Here is a 15931-nt window from a genome sequence, read left to right on the forward strand (position 1 = left end):
AAGAGGGCAGAACCCCTGAGTTCTTTCCTGCTGAGTTTGAATGTACTGCGAAGACCATCCGACCCACCATGGTCTCCCTATCTTTATGCCCAAGGGCCCTACCGGCCAGCTCAACCTCTCTGAGGCAGCCCCACCCCAGCCACGCGGGGACAGACCAAACAACACACACTTGGGGCTGAATGCTGACTTCTTTCCACAAAGGACCAAACAGTCTAGGTGTGGCAGGGGGACAGAGCCAGGTTGGGGACCTGGACATTACACACCCAGGGGGCCCTTGGCGGACGCAGACAATTTAACAACTGGTCTGAAAGTCAAAAGAGAGAGAGCTGGTTAGTGGAGTGAGCAGCAGTGGCTGGGGGCAGGCAAGGGCTGTGGTGCTCAGGCCCAGACAGCAGGGCTGGCCAGCTCAGTCCCATCTTGGCCCTACCCTGCCTGGGGCCCATTCCTGGGGGTGACGTGGTATGTCCTAGTCCTCTGTGTGGGTGTCCACAGCAGTGCTGGGCATACTGGAAAGACCTCTAAAACCTGAAGTCAGAGGGACCCGGGCAAGTCTCCTGGTCTCTCTGAACTTCTGTTACCTCGTGTACAGTGCGGCATGTTTGCCATCCCACACTGCCTCCTCCATGGGCTGCTGTGGGGAGTCAGCGGGGGTCAGGGGGCCAAGGGCTTTGCCCACACAAGTTGCTGGGCACTAAAGTCTCTCCTGTCCTCTGGCGTATCCTCAGGGCCTGGCACATAGCAGACACTGTTCAGTGAGTGAGTAAATGGACAGGTGAAAGGGATGGCACGTGAGCTGATGTGTGTGAGCCCGTCCATCTGGTGCCCACGAGGCTGTGTGGGCAGGTCTGAGGGCCTGGACCTGACCTGTGCCTGCACCATGTGGCTGGGCCCCTGCCACTCGGCATGTGTCTGGGCCTGGGTCTTGGATCTCAGGGTGGGTATCTCTGTGGGGGACAAGCTGTTCAGGTCCCCAGAGTTGCTCAGGGGACATCCTGTGCCCCACTGGCCCCAGCTGGAGTGCTGGGCAAGAGGGCCACTGGGTGGATTGGCTGCCAGGGCAGGCGGGGCTCAGACGTACTCTCGGGCAGCAGCCGAGGGCCCGGGTCGGTAGGGCTGTGGGCTGTTGTTGGACCGCTCGGGCTCCGGGCATGTGCAGCAGAGAAAGGAGCCCCCCAGTATGGCCAGGCCGGCAGAGGCCCAGCCCACAAACAGGGCCGGGCCAAATTCATACCTGCAAGTATAGGGAGGGAGCCGTCAGGTGTGGCTGCACTCAAGGAGGGATGCCCCAGGCCCTCCCTCACCTCTGCCCTCTCAGGGTCCCATTTCTTGCCCAGGGCCTCCCCAACCTCTTCAGTGGCAGCGGGTGACACAGTGAGGGGAGCCAAGGCTGGAGGCCTCACAAGCCTCCCCAGTCTCTCTAGATAAGTCAAGGTGAAGGCTCAGCCTTCCCCAACTCCCTGCTCCAGCATGTCCACGCCACACAGTGACCCAGGCCCAGGACGAGCCCTAGTCCCTGCTCTGTGCCACCTTGGGCAGGCCCCTGCCCCTCTCTGGGCCCATTTTCTCATTAGGCTTGTGGAGGGCGCCTGGGAAGGGCTTGAGGTCTGGTCAGGGAGGAGCAGAGCAGTTCCCTGCATCCTCTTCCTCTTAGTTCCGGTCTGGCCCACAAAACTCTCTGCAGGGCTCCCCACTGCCCTCTGCGGAAAAAGCCAGACTCCTCAGCCTGTACTCAGCTCTTCCAAAGGGGCTCTGCTGGCCTTCCTGGCTGCCTCTACCACACTCTGGGTCTCTGCCTCTGTGCCTTTGCACAAGGTCCCCCTTCTCCTAGGACATCCCCTCTTTTCAGCGCCTACTGAGCTCCTCCACCTTCAGGGTCAGTTCAAATGTCACCTCCTTTTGAGGGCTTTCAGTGATAAACCCCACCCCAATACTCCAGCCTCCCGCCCTGACCACTGACTCTGCTCACAGTTACTCATTCGTTGTCTGGCTTGTTTTGCCCCCTGGGAAGGAGCACCTTCAGGGCAGAGGGGTAACTGATTCCTTTGTCCCCAGTACAGGGATCGAGCCTCATACAAGTGAGGGCTCCTCCTTTCCTCCCACTCCACAACTGTTTCCTCCAGGAAACCCTCCTGACAGTGACAGCCCAGTGTCTTTTCCCACCCTCCCTCCACCACAGGATCTAGGCCCATTGGAATGCCAGGGTTGAGACTCTTCCACCCTCAGCTCTGGGCCCTTCCAGAGCCCCCTGTCCTGCCCCCATGCCCTTGGTTTTACCAGTCTTGCCCATTTTAATCTCCTAAACATCTTTCAGCTTGCTCTTCCTCCATCTCCACTGCTGCCTCCCTGGCCCCAAGCCGTCTTGCAGAGACTTCTGCAACCGCCCTTTACTGGGGGACTGCCAGCTGCCTTTGACCCCCAGGATGAGGAACCACATTCTTCCTAGGGCTGCAAGGCCCTGCATGATCTGCTCTGATCACTTCTCCATCCTTCTCTCTGACCGGAAGTAACTGCTGTCTCCTGCAGGAAGCCACCAGCCCTGCTGCCACCAGCACAAATAACTACTAAGGCTTATTGGGAACCCCAGTGGCGTAGCGGTTAAGAGCTGTGGCTGCTAATCAAAAGGTGAGCAGTTTGAATCCACCAAGTGCTCCTTGGAAACTCTATGGGGCAGCTCTACTCTGTCCTTTAGGGTCGACTATAAGTAGGAATGACTTGACGGCAATGGGTTTTTAAGGTTTATTGAGCACTCTCCAGCAGGCCAGGCATGTGTGAAGTTCTTCAACACATCTTCTCATTAAGCCCAAACCAGGCACAGAAAGATTAAGTAACAGGCCCCGGCCACACAGTCAGTACCTGCAGAACCAGAATTTTAACGCAGAGCCAGAGTGCTTCACCCTTACCACTCTAGCTTCTTGGGGAGTTCCTGCTATTCCTGGGTGCCCACCACTGGTCTCCTGCCCCTTCCAAGGACCCAGCCACAGCCCACCTGGCTCGCCACTCCAGAGAGCTTCTCAATGGCAGCACCTGGGTCCTGCCCCCCTTCCCTCCACCAACTGCCCTGTGAAGGTCTGGCTCTTAGGTGATAGCTGGACAAAAACCAGTGGCCCTGACCCCAGAGGAGGGGGAGCAAGGAAGCCCAGGCTGTCCCTGTGGCCCAAGCCACGCTCTGGCACTCACCTGGCATTGACAGGTGTGCTTGGGTTGAAGAACTCCTGGGTCACCAGGGTGGCATACCACGAGACAGCCGTCAACGTGCAGAGGCCTAAGGACAAAGGATGGGGTGCTGAGCTCAGCTCCGGCCCCGGCCATCCAGGGTTGGGGCTGCCTGCCATGGCCAAGATGGTGGAGAAGGAGTCAGGGGCACTCACCTGCCAGGAGGAAGAGGACACCCCCAGAGATGGCCACGCGGCCCTTGGCGATGGGGTTGCTGTCTCCGACCCGCGTGCACTTCATGCCGACCACGCTAAGGACCATGGCCACGAAGCCCAGGAGCACCGCCACCACCATCAGAGCTCGTGCTGACTGGATGTGACCTGGGGCGGGTGGCAGGGCACCGAGTGAGCTGCCCGCTTTGTAGAAATGGGAAGAGGGGCACCCTAGGGTCGGACCTGAGGTGGGAGGAGCCCCACTAGGGGAGGGGCTTGAGCAGGAGCTGGGCCAAAAGTCTGACCCATGCTGGCAGGTGTGAAGAGATAGTGAGGGGTCCTGTGTGTGACAACCAGGGTGAGGACAGGGCTCTGTGTGTGTTGGGGGGCGGTGAGAGTCCCCTTCACAATTAACCCCATTTTTCACTCCTATGTGTGGACAATTTGGCTGGTGTATGTGTTTGGGTTGGGGGAGCAGTTTAAGTTCTCTCTTCTGATGCTTTCTGGCCCAGGGACTCCCTCTTGGGCCTGGCCTGCCCCTCCCAAGCAGCTGGGGCGGCTCCTCCTGGGGCCCTTGTGGATTCAGCAGGAGGAAGAGCTGAGGTGTCTGAGGCCCAGCTCAGCCCAGTTTGGCCCTCCGTCAGGGACTCCTCACCTCAGCCATCTGACTCTCATCATCTTCCCCTCTTAACCTTAAGTTGCGCACACCTACCTGCCATGTGCCTGCTTCTCTGTGGGTGCTTGGGTCAGCCCTGGGCCCCATGGTCCCTGAGGGAGGCCTGAGGGTCTGCTTGTGACCAGCGCAGCCAGAGCATGTGACGGCAGCCTGCCTGCGGGGCCCTGGGCAGGATGAGGCTGGGTCACCCTCCCTACACCAGGGCTAGAGGCTGCAGTGGGGCCTGTTTACAAGCCAAATGTCAGTCTCAACTCCACAGCCTGGGAGGAGAGAGGCGTGTGTGTGTGTGTGTGTGTGTGTGTGTGTGTGTGTGTGTGTGGTACCCGACTGGCAGGACTGGTAAGTAGGTGTGTGTACCCAAGTGTGTGTCCATGTATGGAGGATGGAAGAGGTGGAGGACAGGGTCTTCACTGAACATTTCTGAGTGCCAGGTACTCTTCTCACTCAAACCTCCCCTGGCCCTATAAAGGTCTTAGTACCCCCCTTATAGATGGGGACAGGACAGGGGGACACAAAGAGGCTTAATGACTTGTTCAAGGTTAGAGTGGCAGAACAGGAATCTGGGCCCATGGCTCTAGGCTGTTCTGGGTTTTTTAATGTACACAGGGGTAGTAGTGAGGGGAGGCGGAGTGTGTGTTGGGAGCTGGAGAGTGGAGCACAGAGCTGACGCAGACTGTAGAGAAGCTGGTTCCAGACTTCCCTGCACCCCGCATTCCATGTTCTCTCGGCTGAACCCCACCGTCCAGGGAGGCTCACTCCCCACCCAGCCATGGAGGCCCACCATCCAGGGAGACTCACTCCCTACCCAGCCATGGAGGCCTACCTTCCAGGGCGAGCAGTGAGTCGTAGAGCTTGCACTGAACCTGCCCTGTGCTCTGGGAGGCGCAGGACATCCAGAGCCCTTCATAGAGGCCCACAGCGGTGATGATGGCGTCTCCTGCGTAGGAGGACTGCTTCCACTGTGGCAGGGCCGTGCTGGCGATGATGCCCACCCAGCCACCCAGGGCCAGGAAGTAGCCCAGGAGCTGGAGGCCCGAGTTGGCCATGGCCCAGGGGTCCCAGGGCTCAGAGCTGGGCCAGGGTCCCTAGGAGGGCCGGGGTCATGGCAGGGTGAGAGCGGCAGTGGAGGGGTGAGTGGTTAGAGACAGAGGAGAGGTGGTAGCAGTGGCGGCCAAGGCAGCGGCTCCGGCTCCGGGCTCCAGAATGCAGGAGGAGGCCCAGGGACTGGAAAAGGCCAGGGGCCCGCCCACAGCAGCAGCCTAAGCCAGGACTGGGTCCCCAGTAAAGCTCAGGCCCAGCCCCCTTGGGTGGGAGGTGGGGCCATGGCCCAGGTGGGTACCCCTGCCTCTGCCCTCAGGGATAGAGAAGGGATTGGCTGGGAGGAATGACCCTGCTTGCCCTCAGAGCCTTCTGTCCAGGGAAACCTCTTGCAGAAAATGATACAAATGCCCTGAAATTCTCATCATCCCCACCCAAGGCTCCAGCCCCAGATGGTGGACATTGCTTTTTCGAGGCTGATCTGACCCATAGGGCTTTCTGTCCTCTAACTTTAGGACAGAAAGGAAAAGGAATTCCAGTTTGCAGCAGGTAAGAAAAGAGTTAGGCATCAGGGAGAACTTTGTGGCGAAAGGACTGAGGCTAGATGTGTAGTCTGGGCTGGAGAGTGGGTGTTGGGAAGAGGGGATCCTGGATACCTGGGGGCTGTGTGTATCAGGAACAGGAGAGGTCAGACCAGGAGACGTGTACTGTGGGGTCTGTTGGAGATCTGGGCCCCCCTCAAGGCGAGGCCACCCTGGCTGCTGGCCAACAAGGGGCCTGGCAGGGAGGCAGGAGACAGTACCGACCTGGCATGCTTAATCCCCTTGCTGGCTAGCTTAGCAGCTCCTGCTGGGACTTGGGGCACCTTGGCCCTGGCTCACAGCTCCAGGACGGCCTGGTGGGGAGCAACAGCCTCTGCACATTCCTGGGGTTCAGGCTGCCCCTTCTTAGCACTCCCACCTCCCCCTTCTCTCCCAGACCCCAGTTCAGCCCTTGGTAGCAGGGGAATGTTTAACTCTCCTCGACCTCATTAGCAATCCCCTCACGTTCAGCCCCACAGGCTCCCAGTGTGGGTGCAGAGGAATGTCACAACCCTGCTCCCACTGCCAACGGCCCCCAGGCTGCCCCCTTCGTCCCCATCGGCCCACCGCCATTCCTGGGCTGCACTGGGGGGAGGCAGGGTCCAGTGTGGACCCCAGCCAGCCTCCCTCCCCCATAGCACAGCCCCTCTCTGCAGGGAGAAGTCCCCAGCTTGCTCTCTCACATTCTTCACGTGGCTATGCAAACGAGAGAGTGCCAGGCACAGAGCAGACAATGGCAGCCCTGTGTGCCCGCCCAAGGCGTGGGCCCCTGGTATGGCCTGCAGCTCCGGTGGGGGGCTGGGGAGCGGGCCACTCTCTGATGGATCAGGGGTGGGTGCTGTTTGGCCTGCGGTCCTCCAGTTCTGCACCCAGGGGCCCTCTGAGGGAAAGGTGACCAGAGCCACATGGGTTTGTGGATGCACACACCTGTTTCCCAGAACTGCCCGTGGGTCCCAAAAAGCACACAGGGTCTAGAACAGGTGTAGAGAAGTCAGTCGTGAGTTCAAATTCTCCTTCTGCCACAGGCACTGCGTTCAGGGGGAGCAGGGCAGCCAGAGTGGGAAGAGGAGACAGAAAGACACGGGACTCCTGTGTGTGCAGTAAGGACCCTGTGTCTTGTCCCTGGTGCGTTTTACATATTAATTCATTGAATCCTCGAGGCAGCCCTTCCAGGTAGGCTGATCTCTGCAGATAAGAAAACCTCTGCTGAGGGAGACAGCTTACCCCAAACTAAGAATTGCCAGGGAGGGCTTCCCGCTCAGATCTGTGGGCTCCCACGGCCTTTCTGGGAGGGAGAATGGGGGAGAGGGGCAGTCATAGATGCATCCTAGAGGTGAGGGGTGGCTGAACTGCACAGCCTCAATTTCCTCTCCTCTAATGGGGACATCTGCTTCACAGGGTTGTGATGATATTAGCGGGCGGGCAGGGTACCCTGCACATAGCGGCCACTTAGCACGTTTCCCAAAGGGCTGAGGTCCCCTCCTCTCCCACCTTGGGCCTTGGCAGGCCCCTTCTCCCTGCCTTCTGCAGGGGCTCGCTCTGTAAGGAAGATCCAGGGATCATCCCAGGTTTCTAGGAGGACCTGGGTCAGGTCCCTGTGCTCTGGAGCCTCAATATCTTTAGCACAACCCAGAAAACAAGGGTCACAGCCACACAGGCCGGCAGAGACCGTGGACTGCAACCCCCTCTGTTGACAAGTGAGGAAGCTGAGAGGGGCAGTGTGCTGCTTGGGGTCACTCAGCCTCCTCAGGGCCCAGGTCTGTGGCTCTAAGGCCTTGGGGGCATCAGAGTGCCCAGTGGGCTCCTCCAGCCTGCCCCCCAGAGCTCCTTTGTGACCTAGAACAATGCTCACATCTTCCTCTGAGGCTCTTCTGTTTATCCCACCTCTGTTATTTGAGGTTTTGGGTGTTCTGCCAAAATTGCCTTTCTTACTCTCATGGCCTTCCCTCAATAATGTTCAAAGCCTTTTGGGATTCAGATCTTCTCCCCTCTGGGTGCAGCTCCCTAGCCTGGTGTGGCTTCTCCACCCAGGGCCCCTCCCAACCCAGTGGCTCCCAGGCACGCAGGGAGAAGAGATAGACCCAGGGTCCCTCCCCAACGTCCACATGAGAACTAAGTGTAAACCCCCCTGAGGTGTCACACTTCACCGTAAAGTGTTTTCATGTACAGGACCAGAAGCCAGGGTTCTAGCTGTAGCTCTGCCACTGAGGAGCTGTGTGACATTCAGCAAGTTCCTTAGCTTCTCTGGGCCTGGTTCCTGTAATGTAGAAACGTGGTTTTCTGGATGCAAAGCTGAGTATCACCTGCTTGCACCAGGCCAGGTGCTCTCTGAGCATCCCTTCAATGCTCTCAATCATCAGGGGAGGGAAGGACTCTTAACCCATCTGACTTGTGAGGAAGCATAGTTGCTGAAGGTCATATAATTCCAAGTGGTGGAAGTGAGTCTCAGTATGTGGGTAAAGCTCCAGCTGTTTCCATTACACTCCTGAGTCCCCTCACTGTATGGTGAGTCACTAGACAGGACGTGGGAAATCAGTAATGATAAAGGTAGTAGTAGCCAGCGATACTAGAGCACTTCCATTGGCACACTAACACGGGTACCATCTCCCAGCTTGAGAAAAATCCTTCCTTGACTTCACATTTCCCTCCAGCTCTTTTTCTGCTCCCCTTTAGAGCCGAGCCCCTGAAAAGAGTAGTCCAGACCCAGCATCACCACTTATTCTCCTTCCATTCTCATGTGAACTCACTCCAGCCCAGCTTTCCTCCACACCTTACCAAAACATCTCTTGCCATAGTTCGCAGTAACCTCCATGCTGCCAAACCGCAAGGTTGACTCTCAGTTCTCATTTTGCTCAACCTCTGAGCAGTATCTGACACAGTCGCTCCCTTCCTCCTTGAAATGCTCTCAGTCTGTTTCCAGTATACTTGCTCTTGTTCCACCTTCCTTCTCTCATGGCTGCTGGTCCCAGTCTCTTCTGTTGGGTCTCCCTCTTCTGGCCCTCCAATCACTCCGCCAGGCTGCCTTGACTCCTCCTGTATCTGCACTCATCTTCATCTCCCGGCTTTGAACACCATCTACATGCTGTTGAGGACTCCCAAGGCTACATCTCCTACTTAGACCTCTCCCTGAACTTCAGACTCACATACTTGACTATATGATATTTCCACGTGGATGTCTAATAGGCTTGTCAAACTTAAACATGTCTAAAACCAAACTCATTTCCATACCCCGCCAACTAGCCTCCCTGCTGTCTTCCCCATCATAGGAAAAGGCAATATTTTTTCCAGATGCTTAAGCTGGGGTCCTTCTTGATGCTTCTTTTTCTCAGACCCCACACCCACATCCAGTCCATCAGCAACTCCTGTTGGTTCTACAACCTTTTCACTACCGTGACTCCCAACACCCTGATGCAAACCGTCTTCATTTCTCTCCTGGATTACTGCAGTAGCCTCCTCACTGGTCTCTTGGCCTCTATTCTTGGCCCCACAGCCTTTTTTTTTTAAATTGTGCTTTAAGTGAAAGTTTACAGTTCAAGTTAGTTTCTCATACAAAAACTTATACACACTTTTTTATGTGACCCTAGTTGCTCTCCCTACAATGTGACAGCACACTCCTTCCCTCCACCCTGTATTTCCCATGTCCATTCAACCAGCTCCTGTACCCCTCTGCCTTCTCATCTCACTTCCGGACAGGAGCTGCCACATAGTCTCATCTGTCTACTTGAGACTATGTATGATTTTATGTCTTATAGTCCAGTCTAATCTTTGTCTAAGTTGGGAATGGCTTTAGTTTTGGGCTGAGAGTCCAGGGTCCATGTCTTCTGGGGTCCCTCCAGTCTCAGTCAGATCATTAAGTCTAGTTTTTTTTTTTTACCAGAATTTGAGTTCTGCACTCCACTTTTCTCCTGCTCCATTGGGGACCCTCTGTTGTGTTGTCAGGGCAGTCCCCACAGCCTATTCTTGACATACATTGTTCAGCAAGGCTTTTAAAATATTAAGTTAGATGCTGCCACTCCTCTGCTCAATACCTTTAAAGGATTCTTGCCTCATTCAGAGTAAAAGCCCAAGTCCTCACAATGGCTGACAAGGCCCACCTCAAGACCTGACTTCATCTATGGCTGTCTTGCCCAACCCCTGCCACCACGCTGGCCTTCTTGCTGTCCCTTCCACCTCAGGACCTCGCTTTATTTTCTGCCTCAAAGGTTCTTTTCCAAGACTTCTGCAGGCTTGCGCCCTCACTTTCTCCAGGTCTTTGCTGTAAAGTTCTTATTTAAGGTCTTTGTTGTTGTTAGCTGCCTTCGGGTCACCCCTGACTCATGGCAGCCTGTGCACAGCGGGGTCCAACCCTTGTTATCCACAGGGTTTTCACTGGCTGATGTTTGGAAGCAGATCACTAGGCCTTTCTTCTAGTCCATCTTGGTCTGGAAGCTCCGTTGAAACCTGTTCAGCATCACAGCAACACGTAGGCTTCCACTGACAGGTGGTGGCTGTGCCGGATGTGTACTGACCAAGAATCAAACCTTGGTCTCCTCATGGAAGGTAAGAACTCTACCAGTGAACCACCACTGCCCACTGTTAGAGGTCTCACCATAAATAAAGAAGCAATTCCCTTTAGTATTCCCAATCTCTTACCCGCACTCTTTATAGCATTTTTCATTCTATGATACATACACACGTATGTATACACACATATACATCTACTTTTTATCTGTCTCTCCTACTAAAATAAAAGCTCTATGAGGATGGGTGAGCCCTGGTAGCGTAGCGGTTAAGAGTTAAGGCTGCTAACCAAAAGGCTGGCAGTTTGAATCCACCAGCTGCTCCTCGGAAACCCTATGGGACAGTTCTACTCTCTCCTACAGGGTCACTATGAATTGGAATCAACTCAAAGGCAATGGGTTTTAACATGGGGGGGGTGGGGGCTTCTATTGTTCGCTACCATACCTTCTGCTAAATAAATATTGGTTGATAAATAAATAAACGTGCAAAATTTGCTCAGTGCATAGGTTCCTAAACTCGCTACCCTACAGCATCTCAAATACAGCAGGGGAGAGAGTTCACGGGGTGTGGCCTGAGGAGCTGGATCTCCAGCCCTGCTCTTTTCTGCCTCCTCTAGGTGTGCGGCCGGACACGGGGGCCCTGTGGTCAGGCAGCAGAGCCGGAAGCATGTGGCTGACCAGGGGGCAACACATGCCAGAGCACTGCTGACTGGCTGGTCCGTGCCAGAAAAGGATTAGTCGTAATCCCTACCAGTTATCCAGAGCTTTACAGTTTATAAAGTGCTGGCACATCTAATATTGCATCTGGGCCACACAACTGCCCCAGAAGGTGGGCAGAGCGAGGATTATGATCCCCATTGTACAGATGACAGCACTGAGGCTAAGCGTCTGGCCTGAAGCTGCCCAGTAGGTGGCAGAGCCAGGTCCTGAGCTGGCCTCCTCGAACCACATGGCCATTCCACACTGCCGGGACTAGTTTTTATCAAGTGAGACTCCTGCGGAGAACAGGCATGTTTCCACACCCTGAACAAACTACCAAGTAAAAAAACCACAAGTCCTTTATTTTTTGGTTGTCTACCCTAGACACTTAAATACAGCACCACAGTCACGGGGCCACCTATGCAGACACCCTGGGAGTGGCTCTGGGTCTGCGTCCTGAGCCCTCAGCCAGGTCCGGCAGGGGGCCGGCCGGCCTGTCACTTCCACTCCCAGAGCAGCGGCACCATGCAGATGGCTGTGAGCAGGTCCCCTCGGTTGGACAGATGTCAGTTACCCACTGCTCCACGTTCCTGAGGGGCTGGCCAGTCCTGGTTACAGGACAGAGTACATCTCCGTGGGTCTCCTCATTCATCCACACATGACGTGGGCACTGTCATAGCTCATCCTTGTGTCTTGACTCACTGCCTGAGAGAGATTCTTCTGCAGGTTGAGGGGGGTCCTGCTGGGCTCCCAGGGGCTGCTCCTGGGGGAGGTCCATCTCTTCGGGGCTAAAGAGCATCTTCACTAGGTCGTCTGCCTGTACTCTGTCCTGCAAGCACAAACCCCTGCCTATTCAGAGCGGCCTCTGGACCAGGTACTCTGTCTACCTCCTGGAGAACAGTAATGATCTGGAGTCTATCTCCTTCTCAGAGCAGGCTTACTCTCTGGGTAGACAGCTGAGAGGGCGCCCAAGGAGGATCCAAGAACTCAGAACTGCTCCCCATCTCAGCACCCCAACCTACCTGGAGCCCCATTTCCAGGTAGGGTAGAAGGCCCATGGAGGTAAGGAAGTGCCCCAAGGTGACACAGTTGGAGCTGGGAGGCTCTCTGAACTCCAGGTCCAGTGCCCCTTTCATGTCTAAGCTACTGGCACAAGGGTTTGGGGAAGGATGAGGAGCACAGAAAGGGCCTTCCTGGAACAGATCATGCAGCCCACAACTCTCACCCGCTCACTGTGGCGAGGGTCCAAGGTGAACCACAGGGCAATGGCACAGCGCTGCCCCCTGGTGACGGCCTTCACTCCATGTGGGTTCTCAGTGCCAGACGAGAATCCCACAGCCCTTCCACACTGGGGCTGCACCTCCGCCTAAGGCAGTAAAAAAAAAAAAAAAAAAGGACTGGGGGCTGTGCAGAGGATAAGACTGCAACTGCCCTCAGAAGAGGTATGGGGTCACTAGGGTCCAGAACTGGGGGGCCTTTCAGCTTGGCTTCCCAAAGCCCAGGGCTAAAGAGAAAGGGTGACCAGTCAGAGGAGTGACTGACACATCTCAAAGCTCCTCCTCTGGTGGGGGGTTGGGGCAGGGGGACTGGCCACCAGGAAGCTCAATTGCCCATTCTACCTCCTGTACTGTGGGGACATCAGCCCTAGAACACAGGCTTTTGTCTCCAGGGCTGAGGATGAGGGGCACTCACCGTCACAGTCTTGGCATCTAGTTCAGTGAAGTAAAAGTTTCCTCCATCAAAGTCCCCATTTAGGTAAAGAATGGCACTGGGAATGGCAGAGAGCACCTCAGCATGGCCTGTCCTCCCCCTATTGCCCAGGTGACCCCCAGCACTGGTGCCTTCACCTGCAGTGCTCTTAGCCAGCAGCTAGAGGGCAGTCTTTTTGGCAAGACAGCCCTCCTCAAGAGCCTTCTCTGAAGCTGCACAAGCCCAGCTCCCAACCTTCCTTCTCCTCCACCCTGCCCCAGAGAATCCACCATGCTTTCTCTGGGTACTTCTGTACCAAGTCCACACTTCACTATCGTACTGATGACACTAAGATATAATGATTCCCTGGTTCTCTATCTTCCTATCCAAGAGGTCTGGTGACAAGGGATTGGATTCTGGGAGCACCTGTATCAAACCAGTGTGTGTGCGTGTGTGCGTGTGCGCGTGTGTGCATGTGTCAGATGTAGGGCACTGGGGCGACTAGGGAGACAGGGCCTCAGAGGGAGAACTGGCACCTGTAGTCCCGGAAAGTGTAGGCAGGGGGCTCCTTGATGCACACGAGGGCCTCGGCGTTCAGGATGCAGTTGTCCACGTGAACTGGGTGGCTACTGTCCTTCCTCTCAGCCTGTGACTCTGGGGCCAAGGTAACCATGTTAGTGCTGGGGCACCTCAGGAAACACTGCAGTGCCAGTGATGGCACGGTGGGGGGTGCTTCCCAAAACGTGTTGGGGTCTAAGGCTTAAATGTCCTCCCATCACCCCCTGTGCACTCCAAAAACTCCTGTTCATCCTGCAAAACTGCAATCACCTCCTCTCGGAAGCCTCCCGGACTCCCCAGGTGGGTTGACTATAACTTCCTCTGTGCTGCTACTACTTCTCACACTGGATTGCCAGTTATTTGTCTATACTTGGCTCCCTGACTGGAGTGAATGGGACTGCATCCTGTTCTCCATGTCTCAGCATCTAGCACACTGCCTGGTGTGCGGCCTGGGCTCAGTGACGCTGTGTGTGAGGAGGCCCACCTTCGATCGCAGTGCGGCACACCAGGTGGGAGTAGGAAAAGTAGAGGGGTGTATCCAGGCGGAAGTAGGACTCCATGATGCGTCGCACCTTCTCGGTCACGTTGTAGTACAGGTGGGCACTCTGAAGGGGAACTTTCCCTTCCTGTCCCAGCTGCCAAGGAGACCAGAGGTCAGCTGCCCCTGACTGCCTCTCCCCAGACCAACAGGGACCACTGAGGCATCAGGCCCCACTCCTTGTCCCCCCACGGAGAGGGCAGTCTCTCTGCTTCCCACACACAGCTCCCTGATCACATCACCCTTCCCCTCTCCTTCATGCTTCTTTTCATGAATGACTGCATCCTGCTCAGAATTACAACCCATGGAATCAGCCCATTCTTCAGACAGCATGCTTATAAATTTGGATATAGTTCTTGTCTTGCTTGCACTCTTTTTATTACGCTTGGTCTAACAATCAGGATTCAAACGCTAAACTCACTCAACCTACTTCACCCTCTCTCTGTGGCAACTGGAACATCCACAGGCAGACACCGTTACCTCTCCTACCACTGCCTCCAACTTCTCCTCAAAGCCTAAGCCTCCCTTCCTTCCCCTACGGGGCCAGGCAGATTCGCCTTCTTCATGCTCTAAAAGGCAGAACATGGAGTCTACCTTGAGGGCTTTGAAGACAGTCACGCCATAGAACTTTTCGTTGGGGGTGTGTGGGGAGGTTTGGCCCCGGTAGCCATCTCCTGCAGTTGCTGCTGCCTACAAGGACAGGAAAGAAATTAGCCAGGGCAGCTGAGGGCCCAGGAAGAGGCAGACAATGGGAGCAAGGGGCAGGCAAATGCTCAACACCTAAGAGGCACTTGGTAGGGAGGGAAGTTGGACCCTTTGGGCAAAAGGTAACATCACTGGGTTTTCCTTACATTAGTCAGTCTCTGCAGCTCCTGACACTCATCATCAGAGATTACACCATCTATTACCACCCGCTGGGAACCATTCAGGAGCTTGGAGTTCATGGTGAGACTGATTCCTTCATAGAGCAGGGAGCCACCTGCAAAGCAATGACAAGACTCAGGCTAAATTGGGCAGCAGCTTAGCCAGAGGCTCTCCATCGGATACTGTCTCCCTATAAGGAATAGAAATTTCAGTTGTTTCCTGTTAACCAGAGAAACTTCTAGCTCAGTCACTTCCAGAGGTACATAGTCCTAATGGAAGGGCTTAGTGCTGAAAGCCAGGAAATCCAAGCCCTCGTCCTAGCTCTACAACTGAATGGCTGCTGGCTCTTTGGCCTTCACAAATTACTGAGGAAACATCATGAAGACATTCCTAAAAAACATGAGCTTCCGAGTCAGAAAGAACTGGGTTTGACTTCCAATCCTTTATTTAATAGCTGTGTGACCTTGGCAAGTTACTTAACCTCCCTGAACCTTAATTTTTTCATCTGTAAAATAGCAGCTACCTCCTAAATTTGATGCTACTTTTATGTAAAGAACAAGGCAAGTCAAAAGTTTAGCACAAATCTGGCACAGAGAAATGTTCAAAAAATTTTGCCCCCATCATATCATCATCATCCATCCATCCATCCATTCGTTCATTCATTTATTTAAAATGTGGATCCTACAATCTGCCCAACTCACCTTAAATTAACCACTGCTAATTTAAGCAACTGTTGGGCAAGGGCCACCATTTTTCTCCTGTGTTTCTCATGGTGTTGCTTTGTGCTGGGGCAACCTTACATCTTTACTGAGGCTTTTACTGTGCTAGACAGTAAGAAGGATTGATACTTGAAAACAATACCTGTTCTCCAACAATTACACAAATACCCAGCACGAGGTAGACCACAAATGCCCTAACGAGGTATAAAGTGCCTTGGAAGTTCAAAAGGAAGAGGGAGGGGATCCCAGCCAGCTGGGAGATGAAGAGAGGCTTGGTAGGGTGTATCTGAGCTGCCTTCACGGGCAGAGGTGACAGGCCATGCATTAGGTGTAAAGATGAGCATGAACGAAGACTCGTGGGCAGAAAGCAGACTCAGGAACAAGGAGCAGTCCAGTTTGCAAGAAGGGAGGGCGTCAAGAGGGGAAAAGCAGAACCTGTGGTTAAAGGCGTAGGCAGGGAGGATGGAAAACTGGTCCAGCAACCACAAATGGGAGGGGTGGGCAGACTGCACAAGGAGAGGTGAGTACAGAGAGGAGACAGCAGGGGCCTGAAGCAGACCTGTTGCAATTGAAAAGGCCAAGGGTTGGGAGAGGTGAAAAGCAGAGCAGAGACATAATCGGTGGATGAACTGGAGGGACAGGCAAGGGAGGAGAAGGAGCCAAAGACGACCTGATGGTTTTCAGTCTTGGTAACAAAAAGAAAGA

General features: G+C 54.8%; 2 protein-coding genes across 6 annotated transcripts in view; both read right to left on the reverse strand.

Moving 5' to 3' along the window:
* On the reverse strand, window positions 1-5697 carry CLDN19 (claudin 19). 2 transcript variants are annotated; one of them, XM_049878992.1, is made up of 5 exons: window positions 4865-5697; window positions 3369-3533; window positions 3178-3262; window positions 1079-1231; window positions 1-304 (listed from the first exon to the last, which is right to left on the reverse strand). In XM_049878992.1, the coding sequence occupies exons 1-5, from the start codon at window positions 5085-5087 to the stop codon at window positions 256-258; spliced, it is 675 nt and encodes a 224-aa protein (XP_049734949.1). In that variant the 5' UTR covers window positions 5088-5697; the 3' UTR covers window positions 1-255. The 2 variants fall into 2 exon arrangements, with proteins under 2 accessions (XP_049734949.1, XP_049734950.1); XM_049878993.1 differs by lacking the exons at window positions 1-304; window positions 3178-3262 and having other exon boundaries at window positions 916-1231; window positions 4865-5518.
* The window catches only part of P3H1 (prolyl 3-hydroxylase 1), a 23926-nt gene continuing 13104 nt past the window's right edge, over window positions 5110-15931 (reverse strand). Inside the window, exons 9-18 of one of the 4 annotated variants that reach the window (XM_049878983.1) lie at window positions 14495-14622; window positions 14238-14333; window positions 13590-13740; window positions 13084-13201; window positions 12551-12626; window positions 12084-12224; window positions 7808-7917; window positions 6588-6631; window positions 5886-5974; window positions 5110-5126 (exon numbers count right to left, since the gene is read on the reverse strand). In XM_049878983.1, coding sequence (XP_049734940.1) covers window positions 5916-5974; window positions 6588-6631; window positions 7808-7917; window positions 12084-12224; window positions 12551-12626; window positions 13084-13201; window positions 13590-13740; window positions 14238-14333; window positions 14495-14622 — 923 coding nt within the window. In that variant the 3' untranslated portion in view covers window positions 5110-5126; window positions 5886-5915. Of the gene's footprint in view, window positions 5127-5885; window positions 5975-6587; window positions 6632-7807; window positions 7918-10641; window positions 11688-12068; window positions 12225-12550; window positions 12627-13083; window positions 13202-13589; window positions 13741-14237; window positions 14334-14494; window positions 14623-15931 lie in introns of those variants that run through there. The other 3 variants (XM_049878984.1, XR_007516631.1, XM_049878986.1) reach the window with 3 other exon arrangements.

Source organism: Elephas maximus, chromosome 3, assembly GCF_024166365.1.
Source record: "Elephas maximus indicus isolate mEleMax1 chromosome 3, mEleMax1 primary haplotype, whole genome shotgun sequence".
NCBI lineage: Eukaryota > Metazoa > Chordata > Mammalia > Proboscidea > Elephantidae > Elephas > Elephas maximus.

Excerpts from the sequence above, each read along its gene's own strand:
- CLDN19 (XM_049878992.1), bottom strand. The coding sequence starts at position 5,087 with ATGGCCAACTCGGGCCTCCAGCTCCTGGGCTACTTCCTGGCCCTGGGT. Across the intron at positions 3,263-3,368 it reads TGTCCTCTTCCTCCTGGCAG|GCCTCTGCACGTTGACGGCT; the intron begins GTGAGTGCCCCT and ends CTTTGTCCTTAG. Across the intron at positions 1,232-3,177 it reads AGCACACCTGTCAATGCCAG|GTATGAATTTGGCCCGGCCC; the intron begins GTGAGTGCCAGA and ends CTATACTTGCAG.